General features: G+C 31.3%; 1 protein-coding gene and 1 long non-coding RNA gene across 5 annotated transcripts in view; one reads left to right on the top strand and one right to left on the bottom strand.

The window, feature by feature from the left end:
* The window catches only part of Cdc16 (cell division cycle protein 16), a 22,378-nt gene extending 709 nt beyond the window's left edge, over positions 1-21,669 (top strand). The window contains exons 1-14 of one of the 4 annotated variants that reach the window (XM_067051530.1): positions 705-1,269; positions 1,351-1,442; positions 1,526-1,678; positions 3,806-3,997; positions 4,090-4,249; positions 6,541-6,658; positions 9,374-9,487; positions 12,282-12,361; positions 13,000-13,089; positions 15,025-15,181; positions 15,343-15,495; positions 16,256-16,415; positions 18,898-19,090; positions 21,404-21,669. In XM_067051530.1, coding sequence (XP_066907631.1) covers positions 1,371-1,442; positions 1,526-1,678; positions 3,806-3,997; positions 4,090-4,249; positions 6,541-6,658; positions 9,374-9,487; positions 12,282-12,361; positions 13,000-13,089; positions 15,025-15,181; positions 15,343-15,495; positions 16,256-16,415; positions 18,898-19,090; positions 21,404-21,552 — 1,791 coding nt within the window. In that variant the 5' untranslated portion in view covers positions 705-1,269; positions 1,351-1,370 and the 3' untranslated portion in view covers positions 21,553-21,669. Of the gene's footprint in view, positions 1-704; positions 1,443-1,525; positions 1,679-3,474; positions 3,572-3,805; positions 3,998-4,089; positions 4,250-6,540; positions 6,659-9,373; positions 9,488-12,281; positions 12,362-12,999; positions 13,090-15,024; positions 15,182-15,342; positions 15,496-16,255; positions 16,416-18,897; positions 19,091-21,403 lie in introns of those variants that run through there. The other 3 variants (XM_014424723.3, XM_014424722.3, XM_067051532.1) reach the window with 3 other exon arrangements.
* Positions 9,481-21,426, bottom strand: LOC106683336 (uncharacterized). The gene is made up of 3 exons (XR_001343538.2): positions 21,326-21,426; positions 13,380-13,526; positions 9,481-9,627 (listed from the first exon to the last, which is right to left on the bottom strand). It is a non-coding gene; the product is annotated as an uncharacterized lncRNA (long non-coding RNA).

The raw sequence follows: 21,669 nt of genomic DNA, 5'->3' as shown, positions 1-21,669 counted from the left end.
GTTCGTGGGGCTGTCAAGAAAGCTACAGAAATAATAGGAAAACTATGTATTAATAAAGGACGTTTCACCCCACATTGTAAAGCTTCATTAGGGCTAAGTTCGTAATCAGAAGTTCTAGTCCTCAAGACTAGAGAAGAAATGAGTGATAGGGTAATGTTGATAGGGTTTTTGGAACCCCTTTGCAGGAAGGGGGATGGGGTAATTGTTCGGAAAACTGGATTGAAGGAATCAGGGAGACTGTCAAAGAATTTGATGTGTCACCGTGTGATGTGTTATTAGCTATTAGCTAATAGATGGGATCTTATACAGTCCATAGTCCATACATTGACGTCCATAGGCGTTTTAATAGAGACTTTATTAATACTCTCATTCAGGAGATCTCTCTGAATTAGGTTTGTTGATACACGGTGATCTGTCGTTTATAAAACATCATTTAATTTTACATTGAATGAATTTAATGAAAATCGTTAGAGCCATTTTTCAAAAATTCTAAAAAATTTGGTAAATCGATTACATAAAATGGCACTTCCGGTAAGTTGATTGTATTGGAAAGTTACATTAATATCCCAAGAATATAAAACCATAACTATTTGATTTCAGTTTCGCTGGACATAAACACAGACTACTTTGCCAAACCTGATTATTATTATATTATAACTAATTATGACTAAAAGAACCTCACAATATGTATTTCAATGAACAACTTGAGTTCGAAATTTTGCACGATCAAAGTACTTTTTGACCAATTCTTAGCTTGCTGTTCAGAAGAAATGTCTGGAATGCGTACCAGTACTGTGGATAGTCTGTGAGGTTCTGACTGGCTATGCTATTGAAGACAATGGTTTACAAATAAACTGTTAATTGCTTATTTTTTAACGAGACAGACGGTTTGGAAGCAAATAGTGGTCATGGATGGTTATCTTCAAGTAATGCTAGATGATTAATATTTCAATTTAATAATTGAAATTAGAGATAAACAAATGTTTCAAATAATTTTCCAAATGCAGTAGGTCATGTTATAGATTTATAGAAATTAAATATTGTTCTCGATCACTGTACAATGTTTTATAACCGGAATTGAATATGTTGTACAAAAAATGTATTATTTGAAATTTGTATGCAAGGCTCATGTAAAGGCGCCAAAGTCGGATTTGTTGATTTCAGGAATGAAACCACATATAACCTCACGCAAGCGTTTTACTCAGTTCTGAATGTTATTATTTATTTGGAGTTGAAAAACTTGAATTTATTTGTGAATTATCTAATAATGTACATGTTTGAACATTGATTTGTGCATACCTAGCATAGGCTAAAATGGTTTAATATGTTGTTTATGTTTGATAATGCCAGAGGAGTTGTACTCAGAAGAAATGAAGATTAATCCAGACAAACCCGTCAATGTCGACAATTATCGCAAATTGGTTCGTTCCTACTTGGATTTGGTAGGTCAATCAATATATTACTGATGGCATGAAATGTTACTTACTTAATGAAATGTCTCTTACTTACCTGATTGTGTTGACAGCATCTGTACACATCCGCTCTGTTCTGGGCTGACAAGGTAGTTTCTCTAAGTGATGGGGAGCCAGAAGATGTATATTGGCTGGCTCAATGCATGTATTTGCTAAAGCAATATCACCGTGCTGCTTTTTTGTTGAAGAACAAAGGCCTTCACAAGGTTAGTTTGGTACAGTTTTACAATTAATTCTGGATAATCTTAACTAAAATTTTGTGAGTAATTATAAAGTTAATTTTGAATTCCTTATATAGTTTGTGTTTTAGTATAACCTCGTTTAAACTTATAATGAACATATCTTTTTACTATATACAGTCCTTATAATCATGGATGTGTACATTTTATTGGAGTATGTATAACTTTTAAAAGAGTTAAGTGACGATAATTGATTTGTACAAGTACACTGGCTTGGGTGGTAGTGCAGCACCTTTACCTTTTAAATGCCGAAAACAGTCACATTCCTCAATTCTAGTGGACTAGACTGTATTCAAACATTATTAATACTTATTAAAACAGTTTTATTCAGTTGGCAATAGAAAAACTGGATGATGTTAGATTACAAACTGACCTGCTTGAAGTAAATTAATATTAGTATGCCAGATTGTCCTCCTTTCTGGTGTGCCAGTCATCAATTGATCTAGCTCTTCTTCTCTTTCCTCTTGACTAGACTCAAATTTCTTCATTGACTTTGTCTCTTCTCCACTCTGACTCTCTCCATTTTGGTCAACAGAAGAGCTCTTGAAATTTCCATTGATTCACTTAGCCAATCTTCTGTTAATATAAATAAATTTTATTTCTAAATATAATATATCTTGTGTTTATTTCCAGGTCTGAACATTTACCAAACAATTCAAATATTTTTATATAACACTTTGAAGTTAATTTTTTTTTTTCCCAATTCCAACATTTTGACTAATGATGAAGGAGAAAGAATGGGACTCCTTTGTTACTCGAGAACTCACTCTAGTGTATCAGATATTCATTGGTTTCAATAGGATATTAACTCACAGAAATTGTATTGTGTTTTAATAGAACAGTGAAAAATCAAATAAATTAGTTGATTTAGGAAGGATGTTCTTAACATTTAGTAGGTTTTATATCATTTATTTAAAGTATGTTCAGGTTTATAACATGATTCCAGTTCTCCAGTATTATTTTATTTAATAGCGGAATATGTCAGTAGAAAGGTATATGCCAAAAAGATTGTATTCTGATCTATAATAATTTAATTTCAAGAGGATTAAAAGTAAGATTAAAGGTGAGAAGTACTTTTATTTCATATTCTTAAAATTTCTTAATTCAGAACTACGTTTTAGAAACCTCAATATTAGAATTTACTGAACTATTAAATGAAATGTGATCACTTCTGTTAAAGAAAGAACAAGTCCTACTGGTGTTTACAAATAAACATTTTATAGAATACTTAGAACCTAATTTAATTGAAATAATAGCATACTGTGGTTGAATGGGGTGTAAAAGATTGTTGGACATGGGAACAAATCACAAGTAGAGTGTTGAGCACTGAACCAATAACTGAATGACCCAGCAGTAAGCTAAGACGAATGGGCGAATCATTTTTGCCTGACCCTGTAGATTTAAGTTTTGAATAGGTTCAGAGAAGGAAGCTTTGTTGATTTAGATAGTTAGGGTTATCTTCATCAAGTTCAATTAGCTTGATTTTTCATTATGATTGTTATTCTTTATTTAATCATCAGCCTTCTTTTCTCTCTGTTATTCAGCATATTAGCCTTTAATTGGTACTAAAAGTCATATGTTTTATTATTTTTGTTTCTTTATTAGTTTATTGTGTTCTCATTTTCTGTGGTAAGCATTTTAGGCTCATAACTTACATGAAGATTAACATCTCAGGTTTTTCTAACAATTGATCCACATCATAGAAGCATTCATATTTTAACTAACCTATCTTTGATAAGTTGTGATATAATATGAGAATGATAAAATATTGTAATTTACATAATAAGAATATAAATGTTGATTGCTATCATTATAAATTATCCTGTTACTGAGGCTGTTCATTATAATTTCAGTTTGAAGGTATTGCTATATTCATAAGAACAACCTAAGCTTTATTTATATCATAAATTTAATATTAGGGAGACCTTCATTAGAAAAGAATAAGTAAGAGTTAAGGGTGATCTTTGAAAAAGGTATTTCATTATTGGCATTATATTTCGAAATTTATCTCATTTGTATTGAACTCATTAATTTCTAATGAAAACTTTATTAGATTTCCAGTTGCATCATTTTGACAATGTTACAATTTTTTAGACTCATCTTGTTTGCCGTTACCTAGCAGCGAAGTGTTTGCTTGAAGCAAAAGAGTACAATGAAGCATTAGAACTATTAAGCTGTGACGAGAGAGATTCCAATTTCTCATCAGGTAGTTCAGGAATTACAGAATCAATAAATTCTTTGCTGGACCAGGCCGACAATACAATAAAGGGGTTCCCTGTTCCCAGTGTAAGATTATTATATCAAGTTGTCATATTATTTTTTTCAACTACTATTGTTATTGTTGACATCATTGAACAATGGTCTTAAATTGTTTCTAGCTTCATAGTGCTGTACTTTATCTTAAAGGATGTGTTTATGAAGCACTAGACAATCGTAGCTTGGCATCAGAATGTTATAAACAAGCATTGAAACGGGACGTATTTTGTTTTAATGCTTTCCAGTCATTAGTCCAACATCAAATGCTTACAGCATGGGAAGGTATAGCATAATTACTATATATAGAATTAAAAAAAGTTATTGTAGCTTTGACTGGTGTACATATAAGTGTAAACATTAAAAAATTCTGCTTTTTAATCATAGGTTGTTTTTGTGCTAATTCTTCTCATTTTGCGTTATTAACACTTTTCTTTACAATTCAAATGGCATTTTTTCTTTTAAATATTGATGTTTTTCTACATACTTTCTTTGTTTTATTAATTATTCCTTTATTGCATTAGTTGATGATTACGTCATCTCTATAGCCTAGATTATCTTCAATAAGTATTAGCCCCTTTTCAAATAGAACTCTAATAGTATTACTTGTGTCATACTAACTCTTTATTATAACGGTCACTGTTATCAGCAGAAGTACATATTCAAGTATTATTATTTGGAACATTTGTAGTTTTTATTTTATTAGTCATTAGTTTTTTCTTTTTGTAGATATTTTTCTAATTTCTCAATGAAGATATATTAATTTGTAAAAGTCTCCAGGACTAACAATTAACTATAATTGTATATAATTTATACTGGATTGAGAGAGAGAGAATATAATGGTTTAATTCTCTACTTGGTGTGGTGTAGGAAAACAAAAATTTGCAATGATAAGAATTCACCTTAAACCTGGCCTGGGCCTTGACCCATGATGCTCACTTGATAGTCACTTTTGGTTATAAGTGGTTTTGGGTCTTGTTGATTTTGGAACCTAGATCACTTTTGGTGATAGGTGGTATATGCCCTTGTAACAGCTTCCACACTAAAGGATCCCATTGCATATTCTGCCAATTGGTTAGCCTTCTGTTGTTCCTCCATGCTTTATTATCAATAATCAAGCCTAACTTCTTTACCTAATGTTCAGAAGGTCAACCTTATGCTCTGGTAGACTTTTGTGATGATTATTACATCATCTGTTTAGAGTACTGCCTTCATTGTATTGATAATTATCCTACTTTCCTAATTTAGCCCTGATAATAGTTTCAAAATAGTGACACTGGTAATGGTGGGGAAACTATATTCCATTCAACAAGAGGATAGAAATCGGGTAAACAGCTGTGGGTTTTCGTTTACCTGATTTATTTTCTCTTATGGAACAGACTATAGTTCTCCCATCATTATCAGCATCATATAGTTAATCTTTAAAATAATCAGTTTCAAATTTCAAACAATGGAAAGTGGTGGATCGAGATTGGACAAATTGGCTTTTGAAGATGTTAATGCGGACATCAAGGCTTGATTGATATAAAGACACTTCTAATGTATGTGTGTTTGATCACACATGGAATGTATGAATGCCCTGCCAAGTTCATGATTTTTCCCAGAGATCAGATCAGATTTTTTTATCCTGTTATTACTTATTAATGTACAGGCAATGTCTGTCAGATTTTCTTTTTAAATTTTAGGAACAAATCATCCAATCTTTCTAAGCAAAACATACAGGACTAATGTGCACACTTAAAAGCTTAATGAGGGAACGGTGTAAGGAATTATAGGTTGTTTATAGATAGTTGCATGTGTCTGACCCTCTCAAATGTCTGACACAGATTCCCTTCCTCAAACCAGTTTGCCACTAATGTACAGACAAGGTCCAGTAGGTTTCAGCGAAAACCCTATGGAATGTCTAAGGTTTCCGTTCATGCATGGCTACTATTAAGTCTTAGAGAGTGCATTTTTGGGGTATTACAATTCTACATACAGCTGAATCTTATTGCTTAACTGTTAAACTGAAGTGATATTTATCAGTCGAGCATGCTATTTACTGATTAAGTTAACTTTTACTTAATTTTGTGTTTTGAATATGCTTTCTTGATAATATATTGTGTCCCTACCATCATTTAAAGATTGGCTGTATTTGACTATACTGATATAGAGAACCTATGTTATTACATAAGTGCCCTATATACAGATTGTAACATGAAGCATGGGTAGCCACGGGGTAAGGCCCCTGGCTACTAACTCCAATGACCCGAGTTCAAATCCGGCTGGGCTGAAAATTGTTTTCTGTTACACTGTAGCCGAAAGTCAACTCCTGTGGGGTCCACCCAGCCTCTTAAATTGGGTAAAAATCTGATGGTCGAGCGTGATTCTGACCAAATCACATTCTTGAACAACCGTTGGTCTAGTAGCAGTACTCCCTTACAAAGTACTGAACCCCTGACCCTTCCTGGGTTGTAGCGGTACAGTTTTTAATTTAACATGACTTCTCATTAAATTAAATTAAATTAATTATTAATTAATCTCTAGTTTTGTTATTTTATAATAATGATTGACCCTTATTGTTATTTTTTCTTTAGAGAATGACTTAATCTCTTCATTACCAATAACAGAACAATGTAAATCTAAAGATGATGAATGGCTGGTGCGTAGTGTATATGAGAGCCTTCTTAAAAAATATCATTCAGTTCCTCCAAGGTAAAGTCTTCCAACTGATTATTTATATGCTAATTTAGAGAATATTACTATGCATGAACAAATATTTTTTATACTATAGTGTAGTTAAATAAATTTGGGAATATATTTATCTGAATTTCATAGACTTAAGACCTGAGAGGGCTCTACAAATCTACATCTTGAGACATTATACATTGAAAATAATTAAAACTCAAGTATTCAAATTCTTCTTCATTAACAAAATCTCCACAGAGGCTAACCGATGCTATTTTCGTCTGTTAAAACAGTTCTGGAGCAAGCTCATTAGCAGGAAAACAAAGGTCCATTTATAATAAAACTCTAATTAGGCCTGTCCTAACAAATGCCTCCCAGACATGGACCCTATCCACACAGGATAGAAATAATCTGTTGGTCTTCGAGAGGAAGATCCTTTGAAGAATCTATGGGCTGGTAAGGGATGAGGAAAGCTGGAGAAGAAGAAGAAATAAGGAACTGTATGAGCTGCTTCAGGATATAAATATTATGACCTTTGTTAGGCTGGGACGCCTTGGGTGGGCAGGACATGTTGCACGCATGAGTCCAGGCGAAATCCATAACTCTTTTGAGTCATGGAAGAAGAAATACATTGTCCCAGAAGAGTCGGACGGGCCCAAGCTCCAGTGGATGTATGGCGTGATACAAGATGCACGAGACCTGCTTGGAGTTTGAAATTGGAAGGCAGCAGCCCAAAACCGAGCTGAATTGTGGAGGCTCATAGAGGAGGCCAGAACCCATCGCAGTGTTGTAGCGCCTGCTGATAGATAGATATCAAAATCTTGAAAAGTTAAAAATGGTTTTCCTAGAAACCATCAATTTTGAGATAGACACTCTTCTTGGGAAATAGTGTTATGATTTGAGTAGTTCTTTGAAAACAGTCAAAATGAACAAAAAAAAAAAAAAAAACTGCAATATACAATAAATAAACTACTGGAAATATAGTAACTATAGAATAATTATTTGGATTGAATTTTGTAGACTTAATAGAATCATACCTAAATGAGATAACGCTGTATGAAACCTCCAATAGGCTACCATTTTGTTTCACAATTGTGGATTGTAATGTTGAGTTTAGAGGATTTTCCTTGGGTGATTTGTGAGTTAGTTGGCAGATTTAAAAAGAAAAAAAAACCAGTCCTGTTGTTGGGTAGATTTTTTTATTGAGTTTTGGAAGTGAAACTTCTTTATTGATGTTCTACAACTTAAGGAAAAAAAAAAAGATTATACAAAAGTAAATTGATTTTGTGACATGAGGGAATGGTTGAGATGAAGTGATAGGACCCCATTTAATGTGTTTTGTTTGCATTTAGATTAAAATATCTCAAACAAAGATTATAGCTGTATACAATTAGTACAACTGTATATGTATATATATACTGTATACTATATAACAAAAACTAAAAATTGTACCTGCATACTGTAAGTAAAGAATTTTATCCTCTTTGTTATAAGCTATAATTCCAAATTGTATCTTGATGTTGAGCCGAGATAGAGATGTGAAAAGTGGAAAAGATAGTGGCAGTTATGAAATGATAATGAATTTTTGAACATTGAATTAAACTATCATGAAAACTAAAATAATTGGAGTTACATACTGTAAATGAGGGAAATTCATCGTTAGAAAGTACTATGAGAGGTGGTATAACAATTAACACAGTATTTGTTAGACATATTTTAAACATTCATTCAAATGTTTACATTTCTTATTTTAGCTATCACAAGGCAATCATATCAATATTTACTAATGATACGAATGATAATGTTAACTACAATTGTATAAATGAATAGTATAATTAAATAAAACATAATTTAATAATTATAATTAAATAAGGAAAACAGATAAGTAAAAAAGTTATTGTATTTTTGTAAAATAAATATAATTATTAATAAAATTGTAATACATTATTTCGTTTCCATAAGTTTTACTTCTGCTGGCCAGTCCCCAAACTGCTACAATTTTTTTGTTTGAAATGGTGAATGAATAGTATAATTAAATAAAACATAATTTAATAATTATAATTAAATAAGGAAAACAGATAAGTAAAAAAGTTATTGTATTTTTGTAAAATAAATATAATTATTAATAAAATTGTAATACATTATTTTGTTTCCATAAGTTTTACTTCTGCTGGCCAGTCCCCAAACTGCTACAATTTTTTTGTTTGAAATGGTGTATGAAACCTCTAATTTTGAGCAACATTAAAATGTTTTTTCTTGGTTGATTACATAGATTTATTATTTAAAATAATTAACCAAAAATTAAAACTGGTCTTCTGAGTTTTACAAATGATTTATTAGAGGATGATGTTAGGATTATTTTGATATATAGTAATCAGTTTTAGGATTAAGTGTTCTTTTGTGTTATATTTCTCATAAAGATTACTTATGAAGTATTCTTGGATTTAGACTAACCAGTAATGTATTGGGTTTATTATTTAATTTAAGTTTGCATGCTGCTAAACTAATTTATTTAATTATACATGTTTTTCTTTTACAGTTGTAAAAGTGATTCTGGATGCATCCATGTTTATACTTATATTTTAATTTATCAGACTGTTTTCAATATTTTGGTCATAACTAATTGATAATTATAGTTACATTGAATGAGATTAAATAAACTGTTGAAGATTATTTTAAACTATATTTGATGATGATTTGAACATTGTATAATGCTAATTAGGTCCTTAATTGTACATTTAGATCAGTGGTTCAGACTCACCCAAGACTGAAAGGAAATCTTGATCTTCGGGTTGCAGAAGCTGAGAGACATTATTATGCTTGTAATTACACTGAGTGCTTCAGGATAACTCAAGAGTGAGTAGAGAAAGATATTTATTTATATTTAGTTCAATTTTGAAAAACTCCTTTTAATTATTTTTTTGTATTATTTTTTAATGCAATACAGATAATTATAATTTTATAATTACCATCCTCGCCACATTTTTCTTCTTCCCCTTAAAATAAAGTAGAAATAAATTAATAAATGAATTAGCAATTTCAAAGATATAATTAAAAATAAATAAATAAAAATCGTTAGATAAATGACTTATTTGTATTTTTTAAAAATATTAGCTTAAAACGGGAAGGAGAGACTTTGAGATAGAGCAATATTTAAAAAGCCCCTGAAATCGAAAAACGGAATCAAACCCTCCACTCCCGCCCTCCATGGTAGCCTTACTTATCTGTCTTTTCAAACGGACAATTTCAGCGAGTAGGTTGGTCGATGAACGACATGTCACAATCTCACAAGAGCAGATCGTAACGCTAAAAAAAAGGCTATCCTGACCCGCCCCGCTAAACCCCCGGAGAGCGAGGGCCCTATATCACTTTCGAAATATTAGCTTAAAACGGGAAGGAGAGACTTTGAAATATAATTTAAAAAAATAAATAAAAATTGTTAGATAAATGACTTATTTGTATTTACAAAAAATACACAATGCTTTTAGAAATAATAAAAAAAAAAAAAAAAGTGAAGATACAAAATCTTATTTTTATATGTACTTAATTATGTCTTATGAGCACAGAATTGGTACAATTCCTCTTCAGAACTGTACTTAAATTGACTTTAAATATTTTTTGTTGAAACATTATCATAGTTACTTTGATAACGATCCTATTTAATATAGTTTACTATTTAATCATATTGTCTATTTATAGTAAGTAGTCATTAAAAGTAACTTACACTAGATTTTGCTGCAAATAATGTCCTCTAGCGAGACCACTCATATCGAACCTTGGTGGCTTCTGAGAAAGAATCTCTTTATGTTTTGCTTCTGATCTCTTCTTCCAGTGCCTGATAGCGATTTAAAATTTAAATAAATGAAAGTCTTTCTAATTTTTAAATTCACTTGCTGACTCTTTATCTTCAAAAATGATTACTGATTAGGTTTTTAAGCATTTAAAATCCTAATTCACTTTGTAGATTTAAAATAACAAGTTTTACAAGTTCTCACATCATCTATTAGACCACGGCGATCAGCGACTTTCTGATTTAGACTGTACTGTTCCGGTTTCATAAAAAAATTATTTTAATGTTCAAATATTTAAAATATTTAAATTTACAAATTTCAGGTTTTAAAAATTTACACAAATAAAGATTATTGGTGAAAAATTTTGAAACTTAGTTAAAGTTATTTTATAATTAATGAATTGATTCCCTAGAGAATCTTTTTTCTGTGATTGATTTTTCACTTTCTCTTGGATGTATTTGCTCACTTTTGGAAACACACTTTCCATTCACAGATGGATATCTAGATATATCATATAAAGGCAATATATTGTTATGATTTAATAAATCACTAATATGTAAATTATATACTTGGTAGTGCTAGTGAACGCTGTTGCTAAGCATAATTATTATCAGTCATGAATTGGTCATTGGAGAGATTAGAGCTATACAGATTATCACTCTTTCAGTCTCCCCCCAGATGTCACCGCTGTGGCCCCAATCAGACTTTTTTAATGAACCAGTATGGTTTTGAATGGTGAATTTTGACATAAACGATGCACCACACCCTGATCCCCACAAGAAATTGAAAGCATTGATAAGGGGATGGTCGATCAAAATCCATCCCAATCAGTGCGGAGGTCCTAGACATATCACATACAAGTGTAGAAAATCATTTGTGGAAGCTTGGCTACATTTCTAGGCTTGATATTTGGGCCCCCCCCACTCTCTGACCCAAGCCAACTTGGCAACACGCATTTCCATTTACGATTCACTGTGGAAACGTCAAGAAAATGATTCATTTCTTAAAAGACTTGTGACAGGGAATGAAAAGTGAATTGTCTACGATAATGCGGTGCGAAAAAAAAATCTTGGATACTCAGCACTGCCACCTTAAACCACATCTTAAGTCGGATTGCACCCAAAGAAGATAATGCTCTCTGTATAGTGGGATTTCAAGGGTGTAATGTTTTATGAGCTGTTGCCACAAGGTGTGTAGATCGATTCCACACTATACTCTATATAAAATTGGATGAATCGATTTGAAGGAAATGCCCAGAACTGGCAAATCAAAAGGATGCCGTCATCCATCATGACAACACTAGGCCCCATTCTTCATTTGTGACCTGCAATAGATTGTTAGCCCTTGGATAGGATCTTTCGCCCCACCCTCCCTATTCACCGCACCTTGCTCCTAGTGACTAACACTTATTCCGGTGTCTACAAAATTCCGAAAAAAGTGGAAAACTGTTTGAAAACAAACAGGGTGTCAGGGAGCACCTTGCTCACTTTCGCTAATAAACAACAGAAATTCTATGAACATGGGCTTATTCAGCTGTTGGAGAGATGGGGTAAGTTATTCGAAAATAATGGACATAACATTGTAAATTAAAATAAATATTATGTACAAAATATATTTAGTTTAATTTCACCTAAAAAAACCAAAAGGACTTATTTGCCAACCCTATATTTTGGTAGGACTGATAATAAGAATAAATGGTAAGAATAAATATTAAAATATTGCTGTAGTTGATAATATTTGTAAAACTAAAACTTTAAAAATCTTCAAATGTACTCAAGAATATCCCTCAGGTTTTTAGCACTTTATTTTATTTTTATTAATTAGCTTAATTAACTATCTTGGTTTGTATTTATTTTCAGAATTTTGGAAGAAGATCCGTACCATACTACATGTCTTCCTATACATATTGCTGGTCTCGTTGAATTGAAAAAAACGAATGGTAAGTTCTAGGTTTCCTTCAACAGCAGTAACATATTGGTATCTGTTAATTATCTAAATTTATTCCGAAACATGATTTAAAAGTGGATCTATGTTACTCAACAAACATTAAAAGTAACTTGTATTCTGATACATATTGTTTTTAATAGTAACTTTAATTAAGAATAACAAATAGTACATTCTGGATACCTTTTTGTAAGCTACAAATATTTGTTAATCAGAAATAAACAGGGTTAGCAAGCAAAAAATATAGAGAGACTTTATGGTCTAAGAGATAAGGGAAAAAATACTGAGGAAGTATTGCAATTGGAAAGTAAGAATTAGCTTACTGTGACTCGTAATAAAAGGGATAATAGGATATCTGGAGACACTAAAACATGAATCTAATGGAGTAATTCAATATTCAAATTAATCCCATCTCGATCTTACCAGACAATTCTTCTTATTAATGCTGTATAAATTAGGCAACCATAACCAAAGTCGGGCAAAATAATAATTACAAAGAACTTATTTGTGTTGTTCACTGAACACACCCCCATCTTCTCTTCAAATAATACTTATTTCTTTAATGCTAATTATCAGTAATCTATATCTTGTATTATTATTAATTGTTTTATAATAATAAGTAATTATTTTCAGCTCTCTTCTATCTGGCTCATGACCTTGTGGATATTAGACCAGATCTAGCAGTGTCGTGGTTTGCTGTTGGATGCTACTATTTTTTAAAAGGTGCGAGTTAATGTATTCATTTTATTTTTGGGTTATTACTTACTTATTTAAATGTGTTATGTATCAAAATTATTTCATCTACAACTTTATTAGAATTGAACCCCATTGTAATGACTTTGTTGCATCGACCCTTCACATAGTACAACTTTTTTTCTCTCCCAAAATTCCTCTCAGAAATCTGACTTTTTAAGTCACAGTTCATATAAACTAATTTATTTATTAATTTTTTTTTTTATTCAAAAGAACTCAGAATAAACCAAAGTCCTTTTAAAATTTGAAGTCTTACTTACATATGCCAATCCACTGAAAAGAAACAGTTGGTTTTTGTTTATATTTTTAAAATGATTTTCTTTGGACTGATACACTTTTCTCTTCACAAAGCTTAACAGATCAGTCTGATTTTGACTTTCAGAGTGTTCACACCATAAGTGTAATGTCTAAAAGGGGAAACCTTGTTCAATAGCTGTAAAACTTGGGACTTTTGAAAGGATTAAAAAGTATAACGTAGTTTTTAAAGTAGATAGTAACTTATGAGTTTTGTTAACTATAGTGAACTATTGGAAGAAGCTTTCTGATGAACAAGATAATAAAAAAAAAAAAAAAAAAAATTGAAAAACCAGAATTATAGAAGTTTTTGGAAGGAAGAATTTTGGTTATGGTTTTGACAAGAAAGAGAAGGAAGCCATACTTCTGAATTCCTCATTGCAGCTAAGGTGTTGCACTTGTAATTTTGGGAGTGAGGGACTGGTTACTCTGGTAGAAAACAAGACATTTGTGATCAATGGCAAAATATTGACAGCCGACCAAAATTCATTATGAATGGATTGTGAGATATGTTGTAAATGGTTTTGTACCTTTTAAAAAATAGTAATCCTCCATAAAAAATAATTCTTCTTGACAGGACTCCTTGGCATCTGACCAACTTCAAGACAGGTGGAGTAAAAATAATTTGTTTACATCCAAATATAATTTCCTCGGTCCAACTAATGTTTGAAATTTATGATCACCTGGATTGAAAAGGTCATAGCCTTATGGAAGCCATAAAATCAATTGTATCATTTATATTTTACAGGCAGCTTGGAAACAACTGCCATGTGCATTAAAAAAAAATGTTCCTCACAAAAAAATGGCTGGTGTTAGTACTGAACAAACTATTGAAGGCCATGTGAATGAATACTCCTTGGTTCAATTCTGCTACTGCTGGAATCATTTAAAATGGGACCTATTCTTAGAAACATTTGACCGAAATGAGATCGAGAAGTAGTAGGCTTGTGGGTTAACTTCATTCAGTATGTTTGAATGAGAATCTCCATTTTCTTCACCAGATTAGGTAATTACTTAGACCAAGTGATGTCATGCAGAACCTCCATTTACTCAAATACAATGTAAATTTAGATGAGGGCATGCTAGCTGAGCACATTGGGGAAAAGATCCTAGAGTGTTTGGTTCAGAACATGGGTTCAATTTTCATCCAGGTCAAGCATTATTTATTTTGCATTGGGCCTGAAAAATGAATCTTGCCTTCCTACTCTGGGGTTGCTTAGGTTCTTAATGAAGAATTTGAGCCATTAAAAAAAGAAATGTAATGTGTGAAAATTGAAAGAGAAACTTCTCATTGTTCCCTATAAAAAATCAGTAATTGTAAATTGGGAAGTAGAGGACAATATTATTTGAATTAGGTATGTTCACTTAAAAATAGTCTGGTTCTAATTTAAAGCACGTGGCATTAGCCACCTTCCTAGTAAATATATTTTATATTCCTTAAGTCCTTCTAGTAAATATATTTCGATTATATGACATGGCATCATTTTTTGTTATGCTATGTTCATTTAGATGTCTAAAATATTGTAATTTTATTTTTTATTTTTTTGTGTTATGCTTAGATTCGATAATAGTTCAAATCTAATTATTTAGTTTTATTATTATTTTTCAAAGGTAAAACTGACCCTGCTAGAAGGTATTTAGGAAAAGCAACTTCCCTAGATCGTTTGTTTGGTCCAGCTTGGCTTGCCTATGGCCATTCATTTGCAATTGAAAATGAGCATGACCAGGCCATGGCAGCTTATTTCAAAGCTTCACAACTGATGAAGGGGTAAATTTTATTATTTATTTAGCGTTTTTGTATATTAAATTATTTTTAATCTTATTTGGTGCAATAATAACCAGTCACATTAGTTATTCACCTAATTTTTTATTTATTTTTTTTATCGTAATGAGAATATGGTTATTTGTTATTCTTTCCTCTTTTTCTAGATGCCACCTCCCTTTATTATATATAGGCCTGGAGTGTGGCCTAACTAATAACAACAGATTAGCTGAGAAATTTTTCAGTCAGGCCCAGACCATCGCTCCAGATGATCCATTTGTTCTACATGAAATGGGTGTCACAGCTTTTCAGAATACGGAGTAAGTAACTATTTCATAGGTTTTGCAGCAATTATTCTTTGGATGGACTATTGTTTTTTGCATCTCTGTAATTGTTATATCTTTTATTGACTGATACTTTTAGCTTGATTTAACAATGAATTCCACTTGTTCCTTTCTATTCAAAATTGCTTGGCTTATCAATAGTTTAATTTATATTAGTCTAAATCTGCATCTTGTTCTGTTCAGTTTTTATCAATAGGAAGGAATGTCCTTCTATGAATGGGGAGTTTTGAAGCTTCTTGAAAGATGATAAATAGTTATTTTAAGTTATAGCAGAATGAAAAATATATATTGGAAGATATATTCTGCTTTACTTTAATAATGGACATCTGACAAATATATAATCTTTTTTTATTATATTTGATGTATTCCTTAGATTGCTCTGTAGACTAGGGTTACTTTATAACAGCCCAATTACCTTTGTTGCCATCTTTAGGACAACTTCCAGTTCAAATTAAAATCCCAATTTTTTTTTGTCAAATATTCCATCTTAAAGCCAAGCAGCAATATGTCCTTTGTGTAGATAAAATGTTTCAGGACAACCTGATATGGTTAGTAAAATAAAAATAAATTTAATTAATCTTGGCATTGATCTTCTTAAATAAATATGCAATTTTAAATCTCTTCTAAAAATTGAGTTAAGTGAAAGAATTTGAACATTATTAGCCAAAGTACAATTAGTATTGAGTTTATTTATTTAACTAAACTATTATTAACAATATGCTCTTTTACTGACTAGTTATCATGAAGCACTGAAATATTTTGAACAAGCTCTGGAAAGGGTGCGGCAGATCAATGAACCATTAATTGCAGACAAATGGGAGGCACTTTTTAATAATTTAGGCCATACCTGTCGTAAGATACGGAGATTTGACAAAGCTTTAGAGTACCATCAGCAGGTGAGAATGTTTTAAATATCTTATTTAATTATAGTCCTAGATATTATATGAACTAGTGGTGTTTATAACTCGGTTATTAGCTGCATAGCAAGCTGCCTTTTTTTTTTAGCATGCAAATGATAAGGTTGTGTGGTGTAAATCAGATTTAAACCTCTTTTCCCTCCGGGTTATTGTCAGTTGGATTGGTGATAATTGTAAAAATATTTACTCTGCTTTTGGTTATAATTTTTTTTCTTTCAATTTAACTTTTTAGTTTTATAGCAACTTTTTTTTTGTAATATAGTTTTTTGAATTGAGAGAAAAAATTTGGAATAAACTTAATTGACTAAAAAGGTTCTAAAAAAAAAGAAAGTTAATGTGCTTGTCCAACCAGTATTGTGATAACAGATCCAATGGATTCGGTGCATTTTGTATTAACCCCACATCTTATTTTATAAGGAAAGTTTAAATGAAGACTTTCCTTTCTCAGGTTTGATTACTATTCCAAGTTAAAAGAAAGGGCAATCAAGATCACTAAAGATAATTGATCCAGGTTATCTTTACAGTAGACCTAACCGTAACAATTGACTACCAACTATAACAATAATGAAGAACCACCATATATGTGAACTACTTTCCTTCATACCCCAAATCCACCATGGCTATTTTAAAAATCTGCTGACAGTTTATGATTTCCTGGACCACTGACTGATGATGAAGAGAGTGTAAATGAGGGGAAAACTAGTAAATGACTTTTATTTTCAAGTAATATCACCATATTGTAATTTCTTCCAAAAAAAAATATAATAATTTAAGTACACCTAAGCACTTAATTTTACCTGTTCTATATATATAACATCTTTGGTGTTTCTTAATAAATAATAAGCTCCTAAAAACACCAGTTAAAATAAATTTATTTTAATAATACTTCACATAAAAAGTTAAAACAAACTTATAATAAAGCAGTTTTTAGTAAGCATATTGTAATTGAGAAAGATATGGGGAGGAGTTTAGAAGAATGGGATTTGGAGAAGAAGGAATGATGAGCTGATGGAACTGTTTAGGGAACCAAACATCATGATTTTAGTAAAAAGAGCACAGATAGGACACATGGAGAGGATGCCCAATCAAAGGAAACCCAAGAAGATGGTTGATGGGAAACCAGATGGAAAGCAGAAAAGAGGAGGTCCCCAGATCAGATGGATAGTCTGTGAGGTGAAGCGAATAAGGTGGTTAAATGTTGAAAGATGAAGAGAGAGCAGGATATCGTGGAGATTGTTGGTTGTGATGGATGAGGCCCAGGTTCTTGTTGGGTCATAGTGCCATGATAATAATTGTAATTGTTAAATTACAGATTTTTCTAGAGCAAATTTACTAGATCTTTTTTCTCTAAATGTTTTATTGACTTACATCACTATTCCTTCCACCACCTCATGTATTAACATAAATATTCAATAAATAATCCTATCGATAACAGCCCATGAAAGCTGTATTCAGACACTCTTTTAGGTGCCTGATCCTTGATCCTTCATTATTAATGGGAGAAAGTGCTGGTAAGTATCAACAGTTAAACAGCTTTTTTATAAATCTTTAAAATATTGTTCCAGATTAGCTGCATTATGAAGTGTCAGTCCGGTTGTCTAGCAACAAAGAAAACCAATAAAGTCAGGAATTTTTTTAATTGCGGAGAAGCCAGAGAATTGGTGGGGAAAATACAAACTAAAAAACTGGCACGGTCAGAAAATTATAAAACCAAACAATAAAAAATTAGCTCAGAATCATTAATAAATTCAAAAAGTTTATTAAAAAAAAAAAAGTACATAAGATCGTATAGCTTTCTCACCATTTTTATTGGCTATATAATTAACCATATTGCATTATTTCATGGTTGATGATTTTTCATCTGAAAATAATTTAAAAACAGGACGAGCTGTTTTTAAATATGGTCCTTTCCAGGAAAATACCTTGACTCATGTATCAGCGGACTTAATGGATAGAATTGGATAAAATTATTACTAGTTCCGTTTTTACATTAATCCTCGACTTTCCTTCAATTTTAGGGTATATCGAATTTATCATTTGTGAGATATAGGTACGCCAAGGAAATATATTATTGGATGGTTAAGCGAAAGTAGTAAATGGAGTTTAATGAAATTGATTTGGGGCTATTTTTATATAATGTTCTTTAACTTATGGTATGATAAAATAAAGAACATTATATGGTATGTCAAATGAGTAGCATAACTTAATTGTTGGGTAAAGAAGTATGGTAATGAACTACTTAACTAGCCCTTAAGAGCAGCTAATGAAGCCGAAACGAGTGTAAGTGGTTTATGACCTTACTACTTGACCCATATTTATTAAGTTATCTTATTCATTCGACACAGAATTTTCTTTTCTTTTTTTTTTTGTCTTGATGCTGATCTTTAGGTCATTTGAGGAATGGATGGATCTAATCCTGAGTAATTAAGGAAGTGTGTACTATAATCTACTTATTTTTTAGGCATTAGTACTTTCTCCGCAGAATGGTTCCACTTTATCAGCCATTGGTTTTGTACAAGCACTGATGGGAAATTTGGAGAAATCAGCAGAATCTTTCCATAAAGCCCTTGGTATCAGGAGAGATGATGTATTTTCAACCTCAATGCTAACCATTGTACTAGAGCATCTAGTTGGCGAATCTCCACCATATACAGGTCAGTCAAACACTTTTAATTATATTTAATTACTTAGATTGTATTTAATTCCACTAATTCAGAAATACTCTTGGATTATCTTTTGAGAACGCACCAACCATAATTAAATTTTACTAATATCACACAGAAATAATTAACACACTTAGCTTATTGTTTCATTAATATAATGTTTTAAAGAATTACTTAAGTTAGACAATAGAGGTTGTGATAGCCAAGCATGCTGGAATGAGGATTCTAGAGTGCCTGGTTCAGATCATGCTGGGTTTGATCCGTCAGTATTTATATCATGGCAGTATGAGAAACGAGTCTTGATGTTTCCATTCTGGGGTTACTTATGACTTCAATGGAAGGTCAGATGCCTCGAAAAAGAAACCTAATCATATGTTCATTTAATTTACTCCTGTTGGTTTAATTGGCCTTTTATGTATTTGGTGATCCCTGTTGCTTTCTCCAATGTAGTGCTTGTAAGCTCTATGGTGTTCTAGATTGTTCTAATTGGATCTGGGCTGCTGATTAGCAATTTGTTCTGTTATTTCCTTTCAGCAGTTGGCTTATATTTAGGCTTGAAAGTAAGGCTAGATTTCAACTGAAATGCTAAGTCTTATAACTCTTTGATAACCAATTAAAATAATTAATAAATTTGACTGCTAATCTGTTTGCTTTAGAGCAGGAATGATGAATAGGTATCCCAATCCTATGCTTGCAAGTTCTATGGCAACCACCTGAAGTCAAATAAGCTTGCAATCACAATTGTACTTGTGGAACACATTCTGTGCAATGACCTTGGGAATTGGCTACTGTTCTATATAGCATGTTGGTGTTGGATGAGTTGTCAATAAGATGCTATGTAATTTTTTTTAAATGTCTAATAATTGGAAAATATTATTTATATCATAACTAGCTGACAGCAGTGCTAGATTTAAGTGTATGTACAGATGAGTGGTTCCCAACAAGTAGCCTGTAGACCGTAGGTGGGTTGCAAGAGCATTAGGGTGGACCATGGAAGGACCTGGTAACATATTTTGGTGAAAATTTATGGTTAAAACTATTTTATTAATTATCTTTTCTGATCTTTGAGTACATGATAGTTTGCTAACTAAAGAGACCGTTGTAGCTGAAGCATCACCACTTGGTTGGGAACCACTCATATAGATTAACATGTGTCTTTGATTTTTTTCTTGTTGAGGAACCTCTGTAAATAATTTCAATTTTATACATATTTTTGTTTTTGAGAGATAGATCAATAAGTGAGTCAGAGATGTCACAGATCTGTACATTCTGGCCATTTTATTATTGAGACATTTTAAAAATATTCTTTTGTTAATTTTCATTATTGTTTTTTTTTCCTTTTTTAGCAGTACTAAACATTAAATGTGAGTGTTTGTAATGTTACATTCAATGTATCTTATACCTGGTTGCGGTTATGTACCCATCTAATATTCCATTATTTGATATTATTTTTCATTGTGATCTCAAAGTATGTAAATTAAATCTTCAGTTAGCATCATATTCTCTATGTTATAAAGCAACATTTAATGAAACAATAGTGTCAAAATTCACAACGACTTTGCCATTTGTATTTCTGATAAAGAAATTTTACATCTATCTATTTTTTATGTATTATCAAATAATAATGTTTTGTATACAAAAAAATAAGTTTATATTACTAAGTATATAATAAAGAAATGATATAAACAATAATTTTTATAATTTAAAATTATTCTTTTCTTTTTTGTAGTTTTAGTAACAATAACTATGCATGAAAAATAGAGAAAAACACACAAAAAAAAATTGAATAAAATAGAAAAGGGTTAATGGCTTCTGCTCTAAAGAAGCTTCCCTCTATTTATCAACATTTATTTGTTTTGGTTACTGATATAACAGCATTGTAGGTTGCTATTAAGAAATTTATTATTTACATAATTATTTATAAGTTTCACTCTTCTTTTGAATTTTGAAATTCTTTTTTTTTTTTCTTTTATAAGTACAAATATTTGTAATTCTTATCTTTTCCACATCTCGATCTCTTGTTTGAAATTCTTCAAAGTGTTACAGTTTTCTTTATAAAAGGTTATAAAGAAAATCTTTTAAGCTAGACTTAAGGATAATGATCCACACCTATATCCTCAACTCTTTTGTGCTGATATTAGATAAAAATAACTTTCAGTTAAATCTTAAAACTCAGAGCTCAACTATAGTTCAATTTTAAAACTTGTGGAGTATTCTAGTACATACTTTTAAATAACCTTTCTGGACCAGTCATGAAAGTTAATTTTTGTGTTTGCACTTAAGAAAGGTTTTCTATTATTGCAGGTGAAGATGCTCCTGGCATTGATTGCCCATCCCTCCTGAATATGAAGCCAGAGATCCCTGATGCTCAGATTTTAATAAACAGAACACCTCCTCGTGTTCCTGATGAAATGGATATGACAGACAGTTTTCAGGATGAAAATAACTCCTAGTAGCTACAGATAGCTAATAGAATTTATTTTTTTTTTTTAAACATCTGTGAAATATGGCATCGGGCCATATGATGCTTATAAATTAAGTTCAGCACAATATATTTTTTATTGTAAATA

Source organism: Halyomorpha halys, unplaced genomic scaffold (genome assembly GCF_000696795.3).
Source record: "Halyomorpha halys isolate HHAL.00 unplaced genomic scaffold, Hhal_1.1 Scaffold478.1, whole genome shotgun sequence".
NCBI lineage: Eukaryota > Metazoa > Arthropoda > Insecta > Hemiptera > Pentatomidae > Halyomorpha > Halyomorpha halys.
Note: the sequence above shows the minus strand (reverse complement) of the source record. Positions and strands in the feature narration are given on the sequence as shown.